Below are 27,252 nucleotides of genomic sequence, written 5' to 3'. Positions count from 1 at the left end.
ACTGGAAAAAAATCTTGGGGGTCAATTTGCTGCCCCTCTCCAAGTGCTGCCTGGGTCCAATGGACCCACTGGGACCCATGGTACGGCCAGCCCTGCTGTGAAGGTTTACCATCCAACATGACAATGACTCAAAGCACACAGCAAAAATGACCACACAGTGGTTGAAGGAGTAAAAGGTGAATGTCCTTGCATGGCGTAGTCAGAGCCCAGACCTAAACCCCATTGAAAATCTGTGGAATTACTTGAAGACTGCAGTCCACAAATGGTCACCATCAAATTTAACTTAACTTGAGCAGTTCTGCAAACAAGAGTGGGCAAATATTGCAAAGTCTAGATGTGCAAAGTTGGTAGAGACATATCCCAACAGACTACAGGCCGTAATCAAAGTAAAAGGTGATCCAACATAAGGGGGGCGATCCTTTTTCAAACTTAGTGGTTCTGTTTTTGAATTTTTTGAATTTGTTTCCGACATGTTGGAGTTACATCTTTCACTTGGATGTTATAAGTTGCACTAGTAAATACAGCTAACTAAAAAAAACATGTTTTTCATTTCAGACTGCAAAGCAACAAAATTTGAGGGGGGTGATTCTTTTGTATACTCACTGTAGGCAAGCGCACAGTTCTTTGGTTGTTATGGTGTGCCCACCTACCTTTAGCCACAATGGGCTGCCCAGCATGATTCGTTGTCACTATACAGGCAGCCTGGGTTCAGGCTTCAGGTAAAATTTAATGAACGCAGGCCAGTTTTGCTCATCCTTACATACCCCTACTCTTCATAATGGCTGTGGAAAGAGGATGGAGCAGGAAACTTCAATGTAGCATTTTTGCTACTGACTCACTGACAGATAACAAAAAATTGTGGTAAAAGGTCCACTTAAAATATCAGGACCCCTGCCCGCCGAGAGAGAAAAGTTATGAAAAAAATGTGCTTTCTACCCCCAGCTCCTGTATGGCAGAGGATGACATCATGATCCTTCCCACAAGATTCTGGGGAATGCAGAGTAGTCCAAAATCTGGGGAGATGTTTTGTGCCATAGCATCACCCTACGCAGATTTGGGCTATTCAGTATTCTTGCCAGAAGGCTGATGGTATCAACCTCATCTAGACACGTAAGGATTTTCCTCCTCTTTTCAATGACTTAGCTGCAAGTTAGAATTAGGAACTGAATAAGGTTATGTGCACGCAGGGGGATCTGTAAAAACAGGTAGTTTATCTTTTTTTTTTTTTGCCCCCAACCTCCCACCTACAATGTGACATGGCAGCTGTTCAAGTTGTTCACATGGTTGTAATGCTGTACTTTGCGGTGCAGCAATTTTGACTCAGCATATTGGCATTCAGGAGGTGGCAATATCGCCTTCTCCTCTGGTGGTCAGAGGGGCAGTAAAAACTGTCAGTTGTCTTCACCCTCTCTTCTTTAACCTCGCCATTCCCTCTTTCCTCTAGTCAAACTCCCCCCCCCTCTTCCTTTGCCCCCCCCCTTCTATGCCACGGAGGGTGCTGAGGACCCGTCAGCTATTTTCTCCCTATCATTCCGCTCCTTCTTCTACCCCTCCCTGAAAATCTTATTTTTTCTCTCTTTCCTTCTTCTCTCTCCTCTCTTTACACATCTTCCCTTACCCCTCAGACACCGTAGGGTGTTTCTCTCCTTTTTCAAAAATATTTCAAAAATCTCTATGGTGTGCATTGATATCATGGGTATAACAGCTTCCAGGTTCTGATTCTTGTATTCCAGAAATTTTTCACTAGACGCTACTTAATAGCGTATGTATTTGGAATTTATTGAGGTTCATCACCTTTCCTATTGAATGGTAGTTTTGATTGGGAAGTAGACCTTTATGGTGCTAGTGACTACTGCAGTGCAATCTTCTTCATGGCCTATTTGTACCCATTCATATAATCTTGTCATGTTGTGTTATTTTGACACATTACAATAAATAAAGAATTAAAAAAAAAACAGGCAGTTAGCACTTGCTTGAGTATGTGCACATAGGTGCAATGCTTCAGTTTGCAGTGCAACACTTTTAACTCAGCATGTCAAGTTTTTTAAGCAGTTCTACTTGCCAAACTTGCCCATTGAAGTCAGTGGAATCATGCCACACACATACATGCCAAATGCTTGCCAATCAGTTGCAGGATGGTTGTTCAATGTAAAATTTCTTTGGGATTAAAAAAAAAAAAAACAGCCATTCAGAAGGTGGCAGTATCACCTTTTGCATGTCTGCAAATCTCTCCACTGTGAATGACTTTCTAAGGGGTAGCAAAGCCAGATGCCTGTGTGAAAGAGGCTTTCAACAGTCCTTCCTATACTCTTTCTATCAGTAGAGGTGGAAGTCGGCATAGAGACTCACCATGGCTCCCACTGACTCCCAATGACCTTATAGCAAGCATGGGGACAGAGTTAACACATTATTCTGGGTATGAGATCAGCTAATTTGCACATTAGCACCCCTCCTAGCTTCAGAAACTGAGACATTATTGTCAGTAGGTTATATTTAGAAATCTAAATTGCTCTGCCATAAGAAACAAATGAAAAGTTTTTTGTTTAGACTCGGGTTCCTATTTAAATAATCCAATTAGTTTTAATTTGTGTAAAACTAATCGGGGGGAGCTACTAAATGGAGATCGGGAATAAGAATTATATTTTTAGCACGGCTGTGTACAAAGCAATAGAGGAGGATGGAAATAATGATAGAACATTTTTGCTGACATAGTAGCATAGAGCTCATTAGTACATAGCATTTTCTGCAGAAGGAAGAACAGTTTTCCCACTGGACACTTCAAAGGTCACACATTCCTAAGTAGTTCTTTGTTAGTAAATATAGTGACAACTTAGTGCTGATCATAGGAAACAAGGCAGAAAGTGAAGGATGTTTAGTGCCGGTTCACACTTCTGCGATGCGGGAACGCTGCGAATATACAGCATGTTCCCGCATCGCATCCGCACCCCTGGCAGTTGACACTGCCATATGCGATGCACTGGAGGTGTCAATTAAAAGTTAACGACACCCCCAGATCAGATCGCATATCGCAGTGAGATCTGAAAGTTGGCACAGAATCGGATCGCACTAGTGTGAACCACCATGCGATCCAATTCTGCTGCGGACCAAAAAAAGGGTCCTGTGCGAGTTGGGTGAGATTGCAGTGCGAATTCAGCCATACAAACGGTATGGCTGAATTTGCACCGCACAGAGATTGCATGTAATTTTAGGAGCAGTGCGCTCCGAATTACATGTGATCTCTGTGATCGCAGAAATGTGAACCGGCACTTAAAAGGCAACGACTTATGTTATCTACATGACCACCTTAAAGGTAAACTCCAGTAATCTGGTCATATGAGGTCAAATTAAGCTCCTAAACACATCCACTGCATGGTCTTTACTATGTCTCCCCCCCCCCCCCCCCCAAAAAAAAAAAAAAACCTCCTCTCCTAAAAGTGACATGTCATTTTACATAGTTAACCTATGTTGCTCTTTCGGGATATTTTACACTAGAATACCCAACTTCTACTTACCTGCTGTACCCATGACCAACCTCAGAGACATTTCTATCCATAGCTATATAGTTAGTCAGGTTGAAAAAAAGACCATTCATTTCAACCAATGGAAAACATATTCCAACAGAAAACCTCAATATACAGCACTGTATACCCAGAGAAGGCAAAAGAAAACCCCCAAAAAGCTTGGTTCAATTTGCTCATTAAGGGGAAAAATTATTTCCTGATCCCCCTGAAGGCAATCAGAGTTTGAACAAATAAGTGGCGAGTCTGTTTGCAAGTAAATGACATCTGGGTTGTGGCTTTAGGTGGGTAAATTTTGCTCTTGGGGTCTGTGAGTAATACGAATTTCACAGGACACTGGTACCCCCACAAAACGTTAGCGTAAACCTGTGCCAAGATCATGCATACTAAAGAACTTTCATATTCTGAACATGAAGTAAAAGCACTTTACAAGTCCTCATTCATCTATGCATCTATAAGCATTGTGGAAAATTCATTTTCAAAGTTTACAAAACTAGCTTGGATTTTTCAATGAAAACAGAATTTTGTTAGTCTGTGTCTGTCTGTCTGTCCATCTAATATAAACAACAAGAATGTGTTCTAGAACTAGTCATATAAGTTAAGACCACTCTTGTTTTGCCTCGTGGGACTATTTTGTGGATTTATTACACTTTAAACCTTTCACTGGCAGAGCCTTTTTTTGTGTTTTTTTTTTTTTTTGCATAGTTGTTACAAAAAAATAATTAGAGATCGAGGTGTTATGTATTGTGGCAGCGCTCCGACTGCTTCCTTGTTTACCCAATGAAGGTATGATGCAATTGTCATATTGAGTTGCTAACAATGTTTGATTATTTTTTACAGTTATAACCTTCTTAAATAAAAAAAAAAGAAAAAAAAAATCATTAGACAATAAGATTACTTAAAAATGAAATATATTACCATGTTTTAATAAGGTTTGAAGATGTGGTTGCCCCAAGCAAATAGATACCCAAAATGTTAAGCCTTAAAATTGTGTGCTCCCCTGAAATGGCGACTTTGGTGCTCGAAATTCTCCATAGGAAATGCTTTAAAAGCTTCTTGAGGTCATCAGTATAGACCAGTGATGGCGAACCTTGGCACCCCAGATGTTTTGGAACTACATTTCCCATGATTTCCCATGCACTCTGCAGTGTAATTGAGCATCATGGGATATGTAGTTCTAAAACATCTGGGGTGCCAAGGTTTGCCATCACTGGTATAGACAATGAATAATGGGCCTAAAATTATTGCTCTCTGGTCTGGTGTGCATGGGGATATGTAACTTATGTAGCACAATCAAATATTTTTGTGTATGCGTTTTTTAATATATGTAGTTACAGTGGGTACGGAAAGTATTCAGACCCCCTTAAATTTTTTACTCTTTGTTATATTGCAGCCATTTGCTAAAATCATTTAGGTTCATTCTTCTTCCTCATGAATGTACACATAGCACCCCATACTGACAGAAAAACACAGAATTGTTGACATTGTTGCAGATTTATTAAAAAAGAAAAATTGAAATATCACATGGTCCTAAGTATTCAGACCCTTTGCTGTGACACTCATATATTTAACTCAGGTGCTTTCCATTTCTTCTGATCATCCTTGAGATGGTTCTACACCTTCATTTGAGTCCAGCTGTGTTTGATTATACTGATTGGACTTGATTAGGAAAGCCACACACCTGTCTATATAAGACCTTCCAGATCACAATGCATGTCAGAGCAAATGAGAATCATGAGGTCAAAGGAACTGCCTGAAGAGCTCAGAGACAGAATTGTGTCAAGGCACAGATCTGGCCAAGGTTACAAAAAGATTTCTGCTGCACTTAAGTTTCCTAAGAGCACAGTGGCCTCCATAATCCTCAAATGGAAGACGTTTGGGACGACCAGAACCCTTCCTAGAGCTGGCCGTCCGGCCAAACTGAGCTATCGGGGGAGAAGAGCCTTGGTGAGAGAGGTAAAGAAGAACCCAAAGATCACTGTGGCTGAGCTCCAGAGATGCAGTCAGGAGATGGGAGAAAGTTGTAGAAAGTCAACCATCACTGCAGCCCTCCACCAGTCGGGGCTTTATGGCAGAGTGGCCCGACGGAAGCCTCTCCTCAGTGTAAGACACATGAAAGCCCGCATGGATGTTGCTAAAAAACACCTGAAGGACTCCAAGATGGTGAGAAATAAGATTCTCTGGTCTGATGACACCAAAATAGAATGTTTTGGCCTAAATTTTAAGTGGTATGTGTGGAGAAAACCAGGCACTGCTCATCACCTGTCCAATACAGTCCCAACAGTGAAGCATGGTGGTGGCAGCATCATGCTGTGGGGTGTTTTTCAGCTGCAGGGACAGGACGACTGGTTGCAATCGAGGGAAAGATGAATGCGGCCAAGTACAGGGATATCCTGGACAAAAACCTTCTCCAGAGTGCTCTGGACCTCAGACTGGGCCGAAGGTTTACCTTCCAACAAGACAATGACCCTAAGCACACAGCTAAAATAACGAAGGAGTGGCTTCACAACAACTCCGTGACTGTTCTTGAATGGCCCAGCCAGAGCCCTGACTTAAACCCAATTGAGCATCTCTGGAGAGACCTAAAAATGGCTGTCCACCAACGTTTACCATCCAACCTGACAGAACTGGAGAGGATCTGCAAGGAGGAATGGCAGAGCATCCCCAAATCCAGGTGTGAAAGACTTGTTGCATCTTTCCCAAAAAGACTCCTGGCTGTATTAGATCAAAAGGGGGCTTCTACTAAATACTGAGCAAAGGGTCTGAATACTTAGGACCATGTGATATTTCAGTTTTTCTTTTTTAATAAATCTGCAACAATGTCAACAATTCTGTGTTTTTCTGTCAGTATGGGGTGCTATGTGTACATTCATGAGGAAGAAGAATGAACCTAAATGATTTTAGCAAATGGCTGCAATAGAACAAAGAGTGAAAGATTTAAGGGGGTCTGAATACTTTCCGTACCCACTGTATATTCCTATGTGCATGTACCTGAGTTGGAGTCCCACCTGCCTTCCATTAAAGCTAAATAGTGGGAGCTGCTTCTTCTTCCCCAGCCACAGGGGTCGGGGAAAATGATAGTGGTACATGGAAGTGACATAATGCATGTCACTTCTGGGTTCTTACTAGGCAGTGAAGATTAGCCAATAGACATTCGCTGGTCTTCCCTCACCTTTACTTGGGGACACCCACTATGCTGGTGCCAGGTCGGCTCTGGGGACGTTGGGGAGTTGTGGGGGCGATTGTGCCAGGGGGTGTGTGGACAAAAAGCTTGTCACATTTACATCTTGTAGAATGGGTAAAGAAATCAGGTGCGCTGCCCTAGTGCATATGTGCAACATACAAAATGATGTAAACAAATAAACCAAAAATGCAATAATAATGCAAAAAAAATGAAAACGTATGCAAATCGTGTAAAACAAAAAATGTCCAGAAGGTGACTAGTGATACACCAATGTGCAATAAACGTCCATATTATAAGTCCATAAATAAAGTGCAAAAAATAGTGACAAAAACTTCCAGCTTGGGGAAAGGTGAACTGTGATTGGAAGGTGCAAAGTCCCACCACCAGCTTGGCCTCTTACCAGAAGTTAAACGTTAAGGGCATATATGAATATGACCGCTCCAAAGGTCATGCAGCCAGGTAGAAAAGTTCCCAGAAATACAGAAGGCACCCTGACACACTCGTGCTCCCTAGACTCTTACCGGACAAAAGCCAAACAAGAAGCCTGGTTCTATGGTGATGAGTGGTCCTGCCGGGGGTTACTGGACTCTAGGATGGCTGATGTAGTTGCTTGTGTCCAAGAGGAACAGACCCAGTCAGAAAGCCTGACGAAAGAAGATCCTGCCAAAGGTGGCTAGACTCTGATTGGCTGCTGTAACTCCTTAGTCTGGTCGACCTCAATAATAGGGGACACAACAGAGGGGACCGCAATAGTGCATTACCAACAGTTAATTTTATTTAAACAAATGGTTGCACTTACAGTTGTGAAGACAATAATAGCGAGTTCCCTCACGGAGGAGCTGTATGGCGGGGTCCGCCTGCAGAGCGGACCGCTGCCTGGTCTAGATGTGATGACGCGGCGCCTCCTCTTTGACGCGTTTCTCCCGATAGGGCATCCACTTAGATAGGAGGCTCCTATCTAAGTGGATGCCCTATCGGGAGAAACGCGTCAAAGAGGAGGCGCCGCGTCATCACATCTAGACCAGGCAGCGGTCCGCTCTGCAGGCGGACCCCGCCATACAGCTCCTCCGTGAGGGAACTCGCTATTATTGTCTTCACAACTGTAAGTGCAACCATTTGTTTAAATAAAATTAACTGTTGGTAATGCACTATTGCGGTCCCCTCTGTTGTGTCCCCTATTATTGAGGTCGACCAGACTAAGGAGTTACAGCAGCCAATCAGAGTCTAGCCACCTTTGGCAGGATCTTCTTTCGTCAGGCTTTCTGACTGGGTCTGTTCCTCTTGGACACAAGCAACTACATCAGCCATCCTAGAGTCCAGTAACCCCCGGCAGGACCACTCATCACCATAGAACCAGGCTTCTTGTTTGGCTTTTGTCCGGTAAGAGTCTAGGGAGCACGAGTGTGTCAGGGTGCCTTCTGTATTTCTGGGAACTTTTCTACCTGGCTGCATGACCTTTGGAGCGGTCATATTCATATATGCCCTTAACGTTTAACTTCTGGTAAGAGGCCAAGCTGGTGGTGGGACTTTGCACCTTCCAATCACAGTTCACCTTTCCCCAAGCTGGAAGTTTTTGTCACTATTTTTTGCACTTTATTTATGGACTTATAATATGGACGTTTATTGCACATTGGTGTATCACTAGTCACCTTCTGGACATTTTTTGTTTTACACGATTTGCATACGTTTTCATTTTTTTTGCATTATTATTGCATTTTTGGTTTATTTGTTTACATCATTTTGTATGTTGCACATATGCACTAGGGCAGCGCACCTGATTTCTTTACCCATTCTACAACATACACTCTAAGGTAGCAGCACACCCTATATTGAATCAGCGCACTTTCCTACCCACCACATTTACATCTTGGCTGCTGTAACGGCTGGCAGTGCATTTAAAAACCCCTCTGCTGCCAATGTAGAACATACTCCAGTGACAGCGAAAGGGGTAAAGGTTGAAGCTGAACTTTAAGTAGATAAAAGACATAAATGAATGCAGCTCTATAATTATTAATACATAGTTAATTGTATATTTTATATTTCAATATTTTTATTGAGGTAGTAAGATAATATCAAAAAGGCACAATTTGTGAACAATAGTGCAAACAGGTATAAGATCAAATACAATTACAGGGATGTATTTTCTTCAAGTTGTTCATAAACATAGAATTTCCTAACGATACACAGGGATATCCCAGCAATGAGAAGTCTCGAAACAATTATCAGTCAGGATAAAGCGGAACCCCATTGTACATTCCTATGTGTATAATCAGTATAGAAATATATGTTCCATTAAAATATTATGTAATTATTGAGGAAATCAGATAAGTGAAGAGAGGAGAAATTGTGAGAGAGGAAAAGGGTAGGAAAAAAGGAGAGTAGATCAGGGGAAAGAAGGGGGAGTCAGTCAGTTTCATTAGGGTATGGATAAGTATCGTATCCATGGATCCCATTTTGCATCAAATTTCTTGGTGAAAGTGTGGAGAATACAGGTAAGTCTATCATTAACCATTATCCAGTTAAGTTTATTCGTTACGTATTCAAGGGGAACAGTTGACTGCTTCCAGTATTTAGCAATAGTTATTCTGGCTGCTTAGAATGTATAGGTAATTCGTTTTGGCAATTTCTTGGGAATCTCCTCTAGAAGTTTTTGAAAAAGCCCTGGTTTCGGGGATCTATGGATATTAGCCCCTGTCCCTGAGTGTATCAGAATAAATACATGATTCCAGAATCTAGTGACTACAGGGCACTGCCACTAAACATAATACATTGTACAGATCTGGCACCTAAAGCAATTGGGAGATGCAGATGGGTGTATCTTTGCAACTCTGGTCGGGACTAGATACCAGCGTAGAAGCATTTTATAATTTTCTTCAATTAGGGTTGCGTTAATGGATATTTTGGATAATGCATAGGCAATATCTTGCAAGTCAGATAATTCAAAAGAGGTATATTAGTCCCCTTCCAGATTGAGACACATAAGGGAGTTTAGTGGTTGGATCAGTAAGAGTGGCATATACCATAGATGAACGTCTCCGTAGGAGGTTCTCCGCTTGACAAGATAATTCACAATTTGTAATTGTATAAGAAATTAGCTGATTGTGTCTGAATAATTCAATCGAGGGCATTTGTAGAGTATCTTTAAAATATTGTAAAGAGTGTGGTTGGTTGTCACTGAGGTAGTCACCTATCCTGAAAAGCCCCTTATTAAGCCACCATAGAAATGGCATCGGAGCCATGCCGGGAGAGAATTCAGGTTTGCAAAACAGGGGGGGCAGTGGAGTGTGTGGAGATGACAAGGGTTTTGATGTTTTACTCCATCACAAACTGCTAAGGAATGGGACAGGGTAGGGCATAAAATAGGGGGCCAATGGGCCAGGAAGCCACATTAGGGAACCAATGGCAAAAGGGTGGCATGAGAGAGCTTCAATAGAGACCCAAAGAGGTGTGGATCCCTTAGCCATTGTATAGGACAGCTGAGTAATTTTTTTGAGCAGCTTGATAATAAGCTTGTTAATTAGGGAGGCCAAGTCCACCATTCGGTTTCGAGACTAAGGGCTCTTTCACACGGGCGATCCGATCAGATCCGCCTGTCAGTTTTTTAGGCGGATCTGATCGGATCCTTCATGCAGCTCTTTGGGTCCGTATTCGATCCTGTCCGTGAAATCCGTACGGATGGAAACCCTATTTTTCCATCCGTTCAGGGATCTGATCGGATCGGATGAGAGCAGACAGGCGGTCTGCTCTCATCCGATCCCCCATAGAGAGCAACGGGAGCTGTGACACCCCCCTCTCCACACTGCAAGCGGAGACGGAGCTGTCATCCGCCGGCTCAGTGGGGATCGGTGGATCGATCCTTGCTGAGCAGCACGGATCCGCCTGCGGACCGCGTGAAAGAGCCCTAATTGTATATTTTAAATGCAAGCAGTGCTTGTTCCCTAATTTGAGTTTAAATTGTTTAGGCTTCACATACGGGTAACTGGGATTCAGGCATTGTGTGACAGGGAAGGTCTAGCTATACAGGACAGCAAGGCTGAATGCACAACTGTCCAAATAGATATAGACAATTCTAAACATCGACGCAGTCCTTAGCTGTAAGTACAATATATTCATTGCGTGGGTCTTCGCAAACAAAAAACAAAATCATCAGCCTTATCTGCACAGTAAGAAAATGGGAAGAAGAGTGTTTGGATATCAGGATATTCATTTGGTTTGCACTAGAATTACCATGCTGCCATTAAGCGTTTTAAAAATCTCACCTTACCCTTGAATGCTCAGTGAGTGTAGGTGAGATCATATCATACAAACTGATTTATTTAATGGAACAGTGAAAAGAGCACCATCGAGCTAGTAACCCACGGGGGACCAGAGAGAAAATGTTTTTCCTTTGTCTACCCTCTTTCACGCTGATAGTTTAATACACTTTATTTTTATGCCTGAATTTTCGAGAACAGCATTAGAACTAACTCCAGGAAAATGGCTAAATACACAGATAAAAAAAACATGAGAGCTGTTTACCCTGCCAAAGGAATTGTATTCCTGTTCATCCAGATCTGAAATTAACACAGCTCTGACACTCAGCATGGGAAGAAGACTTATCTCTGTCTCTGCTGCAGTTTAGTGTCCCTTACAAGTCTTGTCCTTCCCCTGGCCTGTGACTGGACAATGAAAGTGTAAAAAAGTATTTGCCCCTTTCAGATTTTTTTCTATTTTGAAAATTTGTCACACTTAAATGATCATCAAACAAATTTTAATATTACATGAAGATAACACGAATAAATATAAAATGCAGTTTTTAACCACTTCTGGACCAGAAGGTTTTACCCCCTGAATGACCAGGCCAAATTTAGCGATACGGCACTGTGTTATTTTTAACTGACAATTGCGTGGTCGTGCGCTGCTGTACCCAAAAAAAAATTATGTTTCTTTTTTCTGACAAATAGAACTTTCTTTTGGTGGTATTTGGTCACCTCTGCGGTTTTTATTTTTTACTCTATAAACAAAAAAAGAGCGACAATTCTGAAAAAAAAAAAACAATATTTTTACTTTCTGCTATAAAACACAGCCAATAAAAAAAAATTATAAAAATCCTATTTTTTCATCATTTTAGGCCAATATGTATTCTGCTACATATTTCTGGTAAAAAAAAAATCCCGATAAGTGTATATTGCAGTGGACAGATCAGACACCTAACTGACACTTTTGGGGGGACCAGTGACATTATTACAGTAATCAGGGCTAAAAATATGCACTGTTACTGTACTAATGACACTGGCAGGGAAGGGGTTAACACCAGGGGCGATCAAAGAGTTAAGTGTGTCCCTAGGGGGTGCATACTAACTGTGTGGGGGATGGACTCACTAGACAAACATAGAGATCTGTGTTCTTCAATAGCAGAAAAACATGATCCCTGTGTTCATCTGTGCCAGAACCGTGGTCTGCCTTGTTTACATAGGTAGACCACCGTTCTGTCTCTATGGGAAGCGATTGCACATGACCAGCGGACATCGTGTCTGCCAGACCTGCTGATTGGCTCCCCCCCTCCCCCACTGGCTATTACACGAAACGAAGTACAGGTACGTCGTTTCATGTAATAAAGCTGATCTGCCGCAGTAAAAGTGCAGCGGCTGGTCAGCAAGTGGTTAAATGATGATTGCAATTAATAAGGGAAAAAAACTGTCCAAACTTGCCTGGCCCTATGTGAAAAAGCAATTGCCCCCTCCCCCTTGCTAAATCATAAATGATCTGTGATTAACCACATTTTCTGGAAAGCTTAGATAAGTGTCACTTGCCACACCCAGGCTTGATTGCTGCCAGACCTGTTGAATCAAGAAATCACTTAAATAGAAGCTTTCTGACAAAATGAAGCATGCTAAAAGATCTCAAACAGCAACACACCATGCTGCCATTTAATGAAATTTAAGAACAGATGAGAAAAAAGGAATTGATATGTATCAGTCTGAAAAGGATTACAAAGCCCTTTCTAAGGCTTTGGGACTCCAGTGAACCATGGTGAGAGCCATTATCCACAAATGGAGAAAACTTGGAACAGGAGTGGCCAGCCCACAAAAATGACTTCAAGAGCATGACGACAACTCATCCCGGAGGTCATAAAAGAATCCAGAACATCTAAACAACTGCAGGCTTCTCTTGCATCGGTTAAGGTTAGTGTTCATGATTCAACAATAAAAAAGAGACTGGGCAACAATGGCATCCATGGGAGTGGAGTGTTCCACGGTGAAAGCCACAGCTGACCAAAAAGAGCACAAAGGCTTGTTCCACACTTGCCAAAAAACATCTTGATTATTCCCAAGACTTTTGGGCAAATATTCTCTGAGGAGACAAAACGTTTTGGAAGGTATGCGTCTCGTTACATCTGTCGTAAAACTAGCACAGCATTTCATAAAAAAGAACATCATACCAAGGTGGTGATAGTGTGAGGGTCTGGGGCTGCTTTGCAGCTTCAGGACATGGACAGCTTGCCATAATTGATGGAACTATGAATTCTGCACTCTACCAGAAAATCCTAAAGGAGAATGTCCATCCATCAATTTGTGACCTCAAGCTCAAGCGCACTTTATGCAGCAGGAAAATGATCAGAAACACACAAGCAAGTCCACCTCTGAATGGCTATAAAAAACAAATTTAGGGTTTTGGAGTGGCCTAGTAAAAGTCTGGACTTAAATCTGATTGAGATGCTGTGGCATGACTTTAAGCAGGCCGTTCATGCTCGAAAACCCTCCAATGTGGCTGAACAATTCTGTAAAGAAGAGTGGGCCAAAATTCCTTCACAGGGATGTAAAAGACTCATTGCTAGTAATCGCAAATGCTTGATTGCAGTGGTGGCACATAGGGCCAGGCAGGTTTGGACAGCGTTTTTTCCTCAATAAATGACATCAACATGTATTTACTCAGCTTATCTTCGTGTAATGTTAACATTTTTTGAGGATTTGAATTGTTTAAGTGTTACAAATATGCAAAAAAAAAAAAATCAGGAAGGGGACAAATACCTTTTCACAGCACTGTACTTAGGTTTTAAAATCTACATTTAATTATGTATTAGAAACTGCAGTTATTTGTGTACTTTTTATTTCCTGGAGTTCAGGTTTATAGGGCTTAAAGGGGACTTAAAAGCACTTTGGATCTTTTGAACCCTCCCCACTGTCCACAATCAAAAACTTTTTTTTTTTTTTTTGGTTCAGACCCACCCCTCTCCCTCCAGTCCTGTCTACGCAAAAATTACTTGTACTCCACTCAAGCAGCCTCCTGGAATATTTAACCTTGATCTCCCAGGAGGCATCAGCTTACTGAGAGCAGCAAGCTTGCCTTGGCTAAGAGGTAGATGGGTGCTACAACAATTGCAAGGTGAAAACTAGAAATATCAGAGATTACCATACATATGTCCAAACATTTTTATTCAAAGTGATCACATCATAGCGGAAGAGTGCAATGTTTTGAGGCCACACATGACTCCTATATTAGGCATGTAACAGATCCATACAATAGTGAAAAAGAATTTAAAGTACTATCCACTTTATACCTGTTAAAAAGAAAAAAAGGGTCGGGCATGTATCCATTCAGGATTATTACTCTGCTGTGGTATTAGCACAAACGAGAGCGTGGTTCCAACCTGCCTCTCTACGCCTGTGGGTTCGCCTCGAATCCTCTCAGATACCCGGACATAACTTACTTAACTACCTCTTGGCAAGTAGATATCTTCCTCGGCCATCCCACTCCTTTTCTCCGACAATTGTAGCCACGATAGCCACATGGCATAAGTTTACCCAGTGCCTTCACACGACAGGCCCTACCACGTCTGTCCCTTTGCCTATCCGAAGCCTATCCCTATTCATACCAGATCTTAGTGTGACAGTCTGGCTGTCTGGAGGAGTGTCTACTGTGGAGGATCTTCTGGTTGGTCCTGCAGTCAAGACATTCCGCTCCCTACAGGTGGAATTTGGTATCCCCAAATTCAGGACCAATATACCTATCTCAGGATTCGCCATTTCCTTCAGGGTGCGCCCACCACCACCCTAACCCTCCCTTGGCAGGTGGCAAGGTTCTTTATGGCTCCTGTTTCCAACCTCAAAGGTATCTCGTTATTCTATAACTTCCTGCAAGATAAACTCACCTTTGTCAAGACCTCCCCTTATGTCTTATGGGAAAAAGATTTCAACCGGCAATTCCAGGCTTCGGAGGGGCAAAGGGCCCTGACATTCACATATGCGGCCACTAAATCTGTAGGTTTATGGGAACTGACCCACAAATTGAATCTAAGATGGTACCTAACTCCCCAGCGCATTGCCAAGTTCTCGCCAGGTTCTTCTCCTAAGTGCTGGAGGGGATGTGGGGAGATTGGCACTCTCTTCCACATGGTATGGGCATGCCCCAAACTGTTGGGATACTGGACTGCCCAATCGGACATATTGGCCAGCATAGTGGGTTCCCCTTTTGTCCCCACGCCTCCCATGGCGCTTTGCTCCCTGGGTATAGACCAACTGCCAAGACACCTGCGAACGGTGTTAGTACACATACTGCTAGCAGCACGTTTTATTCTCCTCAGGCATTGGAAACAACCCACTGCTCCTACTATCGCGAGACGGTTCAAACTATTCACACACATGCTATGTACAAATTAATGTTTGCCTCATCTACCCACACCTACCAGTCTGCTTGTTCAGCCTGGGAGCCTTGGACATCCAAGTATCCCACGGCTGCATCCTCCTAGTGAGCTCCTCTTTTTTGGGACTTCGAGACTGTGACAAACTTCCCTTCTCTTCCCCCTCCTCCCTACCCCTACGTTGGTATCCGACAGTTCTAAGTTGGTACTCCTCCTAGGAATGTCTTGTCCAATCGGACGACTGTATATGTCAACAGGCGCATTGTGTATCTGATATATGTGGTGCTATTTAGTGCCTTGTGTCTCACGTCCCTCTCTGACCATTTGTGAGAGACCGGAGGGGTCGTAGGTACCAGGCCTTGATCGAGAAAGTATGATGTTGTGCATTTCAGTACAATGTCTTATATTGTTGAGTTTCCTGCCTTTATTATTATTTGTGCCTTGTTCAGTACATTTTTGTTATGCACATTTCCTATGTGTTTTGTTTCTACCATGTATATTTTGAAAATTTCTAATAAAAATGTATTGAAACTAAAAAGAAAAAAAGGTACTATCCACCAATTGGATACAAAGTATGGGGAACCGCCCCCCTGACCTCTGATGTCTTAAATCCTGTCCAAAGTACTAGAAAGCAAACAGAGTAGTAAATACCTCTACCGAATAGCTTCACATGCATATAAATTACCTGGAATAAAAGGGCACTAGCAAGAGATGCTCTACTGTGGGTGCCAAATACTATGTCCCTGATCATTAAAGTAAAGCACATCACCTGATCAGATACATCTGTCAGATACGACCAACTGGGGACGCACATTCCCTTAGGTCTGCTATCATTGTTGCCAGGTGGCCCTACCACTATGCTATCAGAATGCATTGCAGCGGCTGCACCGGGCTCACGACGGTTGCCCACATTATGGTGTCAGTGCGCCCGGCTGTCTCCAACTGTCAAAATAGGATAGAATGAAGAGGAATGCACTGGTACACTGACGAAAGAGGGAAGAAGAGAAAGACAAAATTAAAAACCAGCTGAAAAATGTATAATGGGACAAATGAGGAAAAAGCAGAGACAGATACACCTATCATATGCCTGATGCAGGGGTCCTGCATGGCCCCAAAACAATGCACCCTTCCGCTGTGATGTGATCACTTTCTATATGGATGTTATTTGAAGATCCTTGATGTGGTGGCAATATGTGTGTTAAGCTTACAGAGAGTGACTGGAGGAGGGTGGACTTGGTGGCGCTTTATCAAGGACTGCCTGCAAGAACCCAGAAGAGACAATATGTCAGAAAAGATGATGGCAGCGCAGGACATGACATGCGGTGGGGGGATCAGCGAATCACAGCAGGACAATGCTAGATTCACTAAGTGGACGAGTATGTTATTTGGCCTCAACCCAGCAGACAAGGCACATGGGGGTTAAAAGCAACATTAACCTTGAAGGAGCAAATTTCTCTTTAAAGAGGAATTGACACAGCAATCAGATTATTCCTTTCATCTTCTATCCTGTGCTAGATATCGGAAAAAATCATCCTATCATGCACCTTAGCGGAAAACACAATCGTTTTAAATTCTGATTAGTTCTGCTACCACACCGTGCACAGTAACTGCTCTTGATTATGTACACTTACCAAAAACCCTCAATTTGAGTTGAGAACAAAGTGTTCTCTTTGTAATCTTCCCTGAAGTTAGTTCATTCTCCCTAAAACCCTGTGTCTTTTGTTTGTTTTTTAAATATTTGGAAAACCTTATAACCCTATTTTTATACGTAGGGATAATAGGCTTATCCAAACTAATTTGGACAGCTTACTTTAGAAGTGTAATGAAATATTAGCCATTTTCTCATGTTTTCCTTCTGTTTTCCAAACTGCCACATCACAGGTTATTGCAGCTAATTATATGGTTGCTTGTTTCGGGATCTGCTCCAAGAGCAGGGAAACTTGCAGGGCCAGATTTCTGCCTAGGCCACATAAACTATGGCCGAGGATGGCTAACCTTGGCACCCCAGATGTTTTGGAACTACATTTCCCATGATGCTCATGCGCTCTGCAGTGTAGTTAAGCATCATGGGAAATGTAGTTCCAAAACATCTGGGGTGCCAAGGTTAGCCATCACTGGCCTATGCGGTGTTCAAGTTTAAATTGATTCCTGTGTTCCTGTGAGCTTTTCATTTTTGTAACGTTCATTGAATTTACTAATGGTTAGTTGGGTCAAATCAGTGTTCATTTTCAACCATAGTGATGCGAAAATGCAAAGGAGCAGAGTGGAAATTTTTCTCGAATGAACGAAATTCTGTGTATACAAAGGGAAACTTAAGTGTATAATGAGAATAGTATTGACATGGCCCCAAAGTAACCCCAATGGCTCAAAATTGATATGATCCAGAAGCATTTAGTCAAAGGAATTTTGAAGCCATTGTTTTTTGTTTTTAGAGACTGACTTGGTACTACAAAATTGGTGCAAGGCCAACATGGTGCCTATCTTGAAAAAGGGATCAAAGTTTTTAACAAATAACTACAGGCCAGTTGGTTTAACTTGAATAGTCTGGAAGATCCTTGAGAGTTTGATAAAAGACCACATAGAAAAGTTTTTGCTAGATAACAATATTTTAGGCAATAGACAGCATGGATTCCCTAAAGACCGAAGCTGTGAAACAGATCAAATTTCTTCATATGCAAAAGTAAGCAAAAACGTAGACAAAGCAGTGGCTGTGTATATAGTATAATTGGACTTTGCAAAAGCCTTTGACACATTTCCCATACATGGCTAATGCAGGGCTTGACAAATTTTCTTTGAATCTAGGAGCCAGCTAAAAAAGTTGGAAGCCAGGAATTTTGTAAACAACAAAGCATTATTTTCAACAACAGAACCCCTTCTCCTATGTAGCCCTCGTGTGTATCTTTACAGATGCAGGACACAGGGTACTCACCTCTGCCATTACAAGAGTACACCCTCTCTGATTCAAACACCATGAATACATTCTGCCCAGTTTCTACTGTGCCCAGCTCAATGCCATGTCAATGGGGTACATAGCGCACTGCAAACCTTACCCCCTATATAACACAGCCCCCCCATCCTGTATAGACATATGATCCCCTATATACCACAGCACCCCCATCCTGTATACACTTATTCTAACCCTCCTATATACCATAGTCCCTCATCCTGTATATACATATGATCCCCTATATACTACAGCCCCCCCATCCTGTATATACATATCACCCCCTATATACCACAGCACCCCCATCCTGTATACACTTATTCTAACCCTCCTATATACCATAGTCCCTCTTCCTGTATAGATGACAACCTACCACAGCACCCCCCCCCATTCTGCACAGACTTAAGATCCCCTCTTGAGCACATCTCCCCCATGCTGTATAGACTTATGGCCCCCCATGTGTCACCCCCAGCATGGCCAATTCTGGGAATCACTCTCATCAATATGGCTACACTAAACCCTTAACATCCCCTCTATCCATGGCATAGCCCATATGTGGACCTATTTATCTCTGCAGGATTACCTTCATGTCCTGTCCCATATCCAAAACAGGAAGCGAGAAGAAATCCCTGCAAATTAAGGGAATCATGTGGGGATCCCCAGGTCACCAAAACTAGTGTCCCCATTGGAAGATTTCCCCTCTTTTACTTTTTTAGACTAATTTAAAATTTTCTTTTACTTTCATTTTCAATTATAATGGTAAACAGGACAAATAGAGAAGTTAAATCTCCAAAACGGGGACACAGACTGCAATAAAAATCTAGTGGGTGTTCCAGTCCATCTACACTATGTCCAAAACAAAAAAAAAAGGTTTTCCCTTTAGATCCTTATGGACTCCATCTATCTTCTCAGGGAGGACAGCTCTCTCATTGGACACTGAAATCCTGCAAGATCTCAGGGGGCCATCTTGACGGGGATCTGATACAAAAGGTGACCCATGTCATTCGGGTGTGCCTAGAGTGATTGGTAGGTCAGAGACAGGTACCTGCTGGATAGGGGAAGAAACTAGCACAGAGAAAGGCTCCTGACAACAGTGGGCAGAAAAGGGAGAACTCATGCATTGTGGTGTACTGCCCGGTGTCTAAAAATAAGTGCAAAGTGTCAACCAGTAAAAGCAATACCACCTTGGTATATCTTACACCGCCACCCCTCCATCGGAAGCCGTCCTCAGGTAATACAACCCAGAAGACAGATTCTGGATTGCATTGCACTGGTTCCCACTGAAATGTTTGTGTTATTGATAGTGATATCCTGTTCAAATTAATATAAGATTATACAGTGCACTATAAGTCTGTGTGTGATTTCTTACATTTTTGGTACCTTGGTTGAGGCCCTGTCTACACACACATTTCTGATCCCTACTCTAGTAGTCAGGAAATCCCCAAAAACAACTATTGCTTTGAATTCTTCATGAATTCTAGAGATATCTAAGATTTTGGCTCATCCATTGGCTCCTGCTGCTGTCAGTCACAGCCAGTGAGAAGAGAGCAGGGGCCGAGCCATGTCAACTAGCTCAGTAGTGAGCCCAGTCAAGTGCCCAAATAGCAAGTAGCTTGCTATAGGGGCAATCGGCAGAGGGGAGGAGCCAGAACTGGCGTCAGGGGACCCGAGAAAAAAAAGGATTGTGGCTGCTCTGTGCAAAACCATTGCACAGAGCAGGTAATTATGACATGTTTGTTATTTAAAAAAATAAAAATTGTAGGTTTACAGTCACTTTAATCATAGAGGTACCTCTACAATGTACACATGCATAATTACTTGGGTGACAGTTTGTGTGCATCTCTGCTCTTTTTTGTTGGAAGGCTTCTTTCATGATGAATTGCATAGTTTCCAGTTTAAAGAACAGGGGCTCATTGAGGATCTATTAGCCCCAAGCCTACATCCCCTATATGCTACAATATTGGATAGCAATATTAAAGTAATATAATGGATAAAATTGGACCTTGTATGACCAGTTTGAACAATGGTGGGCCTGTGCTCTTAGGTTCTGCTATTTCATCACTTGCTGTTTTCACACAACAAGGTACTATTGTTCTGTTAGCCAAAGTCTATGCAGCAGAATGTATATTAGGGAGGGTTTAGGAATAGAGCCATATAATCTATTTGTATATTATTACTTTATCCTGTAATGGAATGATCTGTAGAGACTGCCAAAACCCTGACAGATGAGGATTAATTTTATGACATTGTGCATGCTGTCGGTCACATCTGGCTAGTGTTTATGGAGAGTCTGCTCAGTCCTGAAATCCTGAACTAGTTTAGGGTTACCACCAAAACTGCAGATGCCTGAAGTTACAAGTTCTAGCATGCTCCGTTCACCATTGGTCCACTGCCTGTACTTTCTCCACATTCTAGTCCCACAAGGGCTGAATAAATAAAAAAAAAATGAAACCATTGTTCTTAGGAGCCTATTAGGCTTTTCTCAGTTGTCTAAGCAAAATGGGTAACAAATTGCAACCTCAGGCTATTGATGTTTCGCAGCTAAAATAATTATCGCCACTTACAGACACTTAAGTTCACCATAATGCCTAAATGTAATCCACAACCTCTAAAGTTAATTGGCCATGTACTTGCCATTTTTTTTTGCTTTCCATCAAGTTCAGCCACTAATTTTTTCTAATTTCCTGCAATCAGTGATAAAAATTGGATTGTTTTTGATTGACAACCACAATCCAGAATTGGAGGAGGTGAGTAAGCAACAAGGGGTATGCTAAAAAGAAGCTTGTTTAGGGGGCTAGGGTGGGTGCATGGGGTGTTTAGATAATTAGTAAACTTGTCCATTTAACAGTAACCTTCACTGGAAACTCCTGAGCCCCATAATTTAGCAGGTGTCAACATACTTTTAACCATACGTTTGATTCAATTAGTATGGAAGTTTAATGGTTGACTTCTCAGCCAGTCAACTGCAAGAAAAAAAACGCTAGTAGAAATTGAACAGAATTCTTGTAGGTTGCAATGCAGTGTATCAGCTCCACAAATGTAATTTCCTTATGTCATAAATCTGTATTGAGTTTTGCATCCACAGAACTATAGCCAAGATGTCTGTTGCATTTAATCAGATCTTTTTCCTTCTTTCTTTTTTTTTCCATTAATGCTGCTCAGAATGAGGAAATTGCACATCTTTTCGGCGATGATTATCTAAGAGGTACGTTCTTTGTGGAAAATTTGACCTGATTTTTAATTTTTCAGTTTCAGAGTCAAATCAATTAGAGGATTTCAAGAAGCTTATAGAATATCTTACATTGCATTAAAAGTGACGTAACTAAAACATGCCTTATGGCGATTTTGATTTTCATGACATTTGAACTTTTTTTTTTTTTATTTAGCTTTAAATCCGTTTCACATGTTATGTTATAACTAGACAAGTCACCTGACTGTAGTCCTATTTTATTCATTTATTTATATTAAAGGATAACTGTACATTTTTATACAATCTAACTCAACCTTTCCCTTTGAAATTAAAGCTTTGGCTACTCTATAATTCTTAAAGTGTATGTGTAACTCTTAAAGTGTATGTCAAGTTGTTATTGCTGTATGTGTCCCCACTGGGGAGAATCACCCTCTCTATTTGTCCAAGTAACTATTAAAAGAGAAGTTCTGGATTCTAAAAAAAAAACATTTATACTCACCTAAGTGGATGCTGCATCTGTGCCCCACTGCTTCTAAAGCCCCGTACACACGCAACGATTGTCGGCCGAACGATCGGCCGTCTTTTGTCCAGTGTTGTTTGTTGGTTGAAATGTGCTCTAGACTTGCACTGGACTTTTGTTGGCCGACAGAAACCAACTTCAGAAGTGATGTCATGTGATGGTAGACTTTCCCTGTGTTTTTCCTTCTCTGAGCATGCCCAGTCTTGCTCATCTGATTTTTGTCTGCCGAAATCTGTACTGACTGACGAACAATTGGCCGTTCTGTTGACAGCCAACAAAAATTTTATAGCATGCACAACAGATTTTGTTCGGCCGAAAAGTCGCAGTCGGTTGTCGGAATCATCATACTAAGAAGCCGACAATCGGCCGATCGGACGTTGGCCGAAAATTTACGGCCAACAATCGGTGCGTGTGTACGAGGCTTTAGACTGAGTACTGAGCAATCAAAGGCTGATCACTTAGTTCTCAGTATTCAGTGAGCAGAGAACTGATGAACTGTCATTTAAATGAGCTGCTGTACCTGTGGAAAACACAGATCCCTATACCCTTTTAAAAATACAGCTGCAGGGAAATCGCATTATGCTTTTGCACCATGCGATTTCCCACACCTGCAAACACACTGCGTTTATAGGTGCTTGGGGTGCCATTAAGAATAAATGGCATTCCTGTGTATCTGCAAAAAGGCAGCACGTTTTGACTATTGGTGGTTGAGGGTGAGGGAATAAGTGTGATTGACATGCTGTCCCATATCTGCAACCACCAGCAACAGTGTGAACCTGGCCTTATGGTGCCACCTGTTCTATGAAAGGCTTTAAAAAAATTATGTTAAATTTGGAGAAATTTCCTCTAATTTTCTTTTGCGTTTCTAGGACAGGAAATTAAGGAGTAGCTATATTGAAATTAGCAGTACAGCATTGTGTGGATGTTGAAGGGGCCACTGCTGGATGGGATATTTTCACCTTGTAGATAATGGCAGTATTGGAGATATGTATATTTTGGTTTTTACTACAGATCCAAAATATTGTCAACTTATTTTTCTGCCAACGGCTGGACCCAAAGTTATGTTTTACAGCATTTCTTGTTTTCAGCATAATATTAATTTTTAAAGCCTTGTTGTGAACAAAGATTTTTTGTGTACAATTTGCTTTGTAGGCTGAGTTAGCCTTTATGAAACTGTATCTTTTGTTTTTACAGAGGAATTGAAGAAATCAAAAGTCATGCTTGTGTTGGGTAAGTGAAACTTTTTCTGATTTAAAGTATATATATAAAGACAAAACATTTTATATATATATATATATATATATATATATATATATATATATATATATATATATATATATATATATATATATATATATAATGGGGTAGGGTTAGCAACCTTGTCAGGTTTTTATTGCTGTCTTTGTCCCCACTCGAGAAATTCAACCCTCTTGAAATGTTCTGGTGATGATAGTCTCCAGGACTGATGGGAAGATCCAAAGCTTTTCAGGTTTCCCTGGAAGAGGTATAATGGGGAAGTTTTCCAATGGGCACACTTGTGGTGACAACTATCTAAGAGAGTATTTTCCTTACTTTGAAAGTATTTCAACTTACTTTCTGTTGTGTCTATTGAACAGGATGTAAAGGGAAATTTCCCAAAATTCCCCATTCCCCAATCTCCCCAAACAGATAACAACCTTACAGGGGTTTAACTATTCCCTAGGGCCTACACCATTCAAAACTCTGAAAAAAAAATTTTTTTGCTCTGCATATTATGGTTATTCTTGTCCCTGTTTCCTGTTTCCCTGTTTCCTGTTCCCTGTGGGGACCACCCCTATTTTGAGGTGTTCGTCACCGGCACTGTCCCCTCCCAGCAGTGTATCTTACACATTGCACTGTGCAAGCGCCAACCTATTAGTCGCACAGTGTGGGCAACAATCCTAAATGGCGGCATTGGATCCATATGGGCTTTTTCTTTCTCAACTCGTCTCTCCTAGTTATGCATGCATATCTTGGTGGATATCTTGAAATGTGTTTGTCTTTACACCTTGAATCTCTGAACAGAATGGTCTCTGAACAATTGTTTGAGGGTGTTAAAAATGGGGGCATATTTTTTTGGTGTACCTACAAATATTGGTGAAATTTTAGGGTGTGTGGTTAAAAAGTGGGTATGGTTGGTAGAGTGTCCCAGGATTTATTTTGAAAATCTGGTAATTTTTTATTAACTAGCTATCTATTGCATCTCTCTATCTATCTATCTTTCTTTATCTATGCACAGTGAATATTTCTGTGTACTTGGGCAGTAATACACTGGGACTCTTTGTTGGGTTGATCCACCATTGCTTGTTCCTATTAGTAGAAAATTAATCATGCATGTTGTTTATTTAGCCTTTTCCCCAAAAAGGAACATGCTCCCTTTCACTAGTTCTGTGGTCTTATGTGATCCCTTTCTACTGCACATGCAACTGTGATTCTCAACATCTTACAAATACCAGATAGGGAGTTAGTCACATCACCAGCATTCAGACATAATATGAAAACTGCACCACTACCAATACTACAAACAAACTGCACTGCTAAGCTGATTGGCCATGTGATTGGGAACCACACATTATCACTGAGATGGACATGTGACCAAGGAAGCTGAAAGAGGTAAGGAGAGTGCTGACTTCGGAGCAAACATCTTTTTTTTTTGCTTCGTTTAACGGGTAACCACATCTTAGGCCTACAGTGTTTCACATTGTTTGCCAACTACTCCTCAGAAGGTATATTGGTTGCACACTGCCCTGGCTACCTGGGGTGCAAACAAGCCAATTATCTATCAGTCTTAGGCACAGATACTTTGGAAGCTGATACAAGATGGTGTTGGGGGCACACACTGCCAGCCATGAGAATACCACTCCAATGCACGGTATGATTTTTTTCTCTACAAAATGAGTGGAAACCCGCTCCTAGGCAATTGCCACATGAAACAGATGTCCCCACTGTTCCCGCCTTACCTTCTGTTTTGGTGACAACCAGTGGCAGTGGTCACCAGGACAAATGTAAATGATGGATCTCCCCAGAGTGGATACAGAAATCATTAAAAACGTGACAAAGGGTCTAACCTTTCCCTACTCTATCCAAAACAAAAAAAAAACAAGTTTTAGCTTTAGATACACATTAGCCTTCCTAATCACAATGACACAAACACAAGAGGGCAGCACATAATAATATTAATGCTTAAAATAATTCTAAATTGACATACATCATGATGAGAGTGTTACCTGGAAAAGCAATGCAGGCCTTTTCAGATTTCCGTGGTGCATTCTTGTTCCAGGTCAGTAAATCCAGAATCAGAACAACAGCCCAGGAGCCTGTGCCTTTAGAAATAATACAAAGCAATTTTGGCATTGAACACTCTACTAATAAATTCTTTGGGACTCGGGTTCTTTAAAAGTTCCAAACAAATGCAAACAGCGGTCGAGTGGTAAAAAAGATACAATCCTGCTACTGAAGTGCTTGAAGATTTCTCCAGACTGGGAAATCCTGATACAGGCAATCCCCGAGTTACATACATCTTACATACGACTCGACTCATACTTACAAACAAAGGGAGACAACAGGAAGTAAGAGGAAATCTACCCCTAGGAAGGGAAATTCACTCCTGTAATGTCTCTACTGAAGCTTTATCACCAATTCTTGTCTCCATGACAACCCAACAGTTTTCAAAATCAAATTGTCGCAGGGACAGAAAGTGAGGTGAAATCTTCTGCACAGGGGAACAAACAGCAAAACAAATGTTACAGGGGGGTAGCCCTTCCTTATGCTATCCAAAAAACGTAAAAAATATTTTGTGGCTGGAGTTGAACTTAGAAAATGTACCTGTTCCAACTAATATACAAATTCAGGCTAAGAACAAACCTACAGAACCTATCTTGTTTGTAAGCCGGGAACTGCCTGTACAATATAAAACAGAAAGCGCACTGGCCTTGTGTGATATCATGCAAGAAGAGACCGGTTCCATCCATCCACTGGATACCAAAAATGTCTAATTGTTAAATCTTATCAGCAACTCTTAGACCTTGTTCACACGTGTGAAGAATATAACCACAGTAGATATATGGGGGATTGCCTTTCAGAGGTGGCATACAGCTGGTTTACAGGCAACACTGCTGCCTCCTGAATGCCCGGGGTTTTTTTTTCAATGCCAAAGATTCAACAGTGAAATACCTCGCCACCAAGAGGAAAAGGCTGCACTACGATGAGGTCACAAATTCCAGAGGTTTGTTCAATAGAGAACACATGCCACATCCTTCTACCCTAGGTCTGCCTCTTTAACGCATTTCATACATCCAGAGTGAACCCTCTTTCTCAGAACCCTAAGGAAGCAGAGTGGCCCCCATGTCAGCTTGTAGGGGGGCACTCAGTGTAAGGGCTGTCGGCTTGTAGGTGGGTGTGCAGTCAGTGTAAGGGCTGTCAGCTTGTAGGTGCACAGCACGTGTGAACAAGGTCTTAGTAACTATCTCAAGTGTGCGTCATGACTTAAATGCTTCAAGGGCAAACCCTCTTCTTTAGAGCTCTGAGGTACCCAAGTGCCCACCATATCAGTTTGAAGGTGGGTGAGTGGGCCGCCAGCTTGTAGGTGCACACCATGTGTGAACGAGGCCTTAGTCACTGCTTCAAGTGTGCACCTCGGTTTACATGCTTTGAAGGCAAACCCTCTTTCTTGTGGTCTTGTGTGATAACTGCAAAAAGCTCTGAGAAAGAGGGTTCGCCCATGAAACGCATTAGCCAAGATGCACGATTGAGGCAGTGTTTCTGAACAGTTGGACACTTTTGGTATCCAGTGGATGGAGCGGGTCTCTCCTTAGACCGTTTCTTTGTTACATGCTTTTTTTGCCAAGTGCTGTACTTGTGTGAGTATAGGACATATTACAGTTATCACACAGGGCCAGTGCATCTGTTTAATAGCATTAAAAACTTCCATTTATGTTTTCTCAATCCACTTCCTTTCTTTGAACATCCAGTAGGGTAAAACTGTGTCACTTCTTTTTTCCTAAGAGTCCTTTTTAGTGATCATGTTAGCCATTGATATGGAACAGTGGGGACAAAATTAGACCATGCTACACATGATTCCACATTTTACATATACTTGTGTCTGCACAGCCTGCAGTAATTATGAATATTGATCCCATTTGCCTGGTGTATCTTCTTCACTGTAACAAGTTAGTGCTAACAATACAAACTCTCTGTAAAAGCCACTCAGAGTAGCTAATAATAATGTAATAATTATTCATGCTTTTTGCTAGAATAAA

At 41.7% G+C, this 27,252-nt stretch overlaps 1 protein-coding gene across 1 annotated transcript in view; it reads left to right on the top strand.

Moving 5' to 3' along the window:
• AK5 (adenylate kinase 5) overlaps positions 1–27,252 on the top strand; it is a 374,733-nt gene that overhangs the window by 275,702 nt on the left and 71,779 nt on the right. The window contains exons 9-10 of the mRNA XM_082266224.1: positions 21,429–21,471; positions 23,171–23,206. Coding sequence (XP_082122350.1) covers positions 21,429–21,471; positions 23,171–23,206 — 79 coding nt within the window. The remainder of the gene's footprint in view (positions 1–21,428; positions 21,472–23,170; positions 23,207–27,252) is intronic.

This window comes from Pelophylax lessonae, assembly GCF_965119305.1.
Source record: "Pelophylax lessonae genome assembly, chromosome: 8".
Taxonomy (NCBI): Eukaryota; Metazoa; Chordata; class Amphibia; order Anura; family Ranidae; genus Pelophylax; species Pelophylax lessonae.
This window is presented reverse-complemented; position numbering and strand designations above follow the sequence as displayed.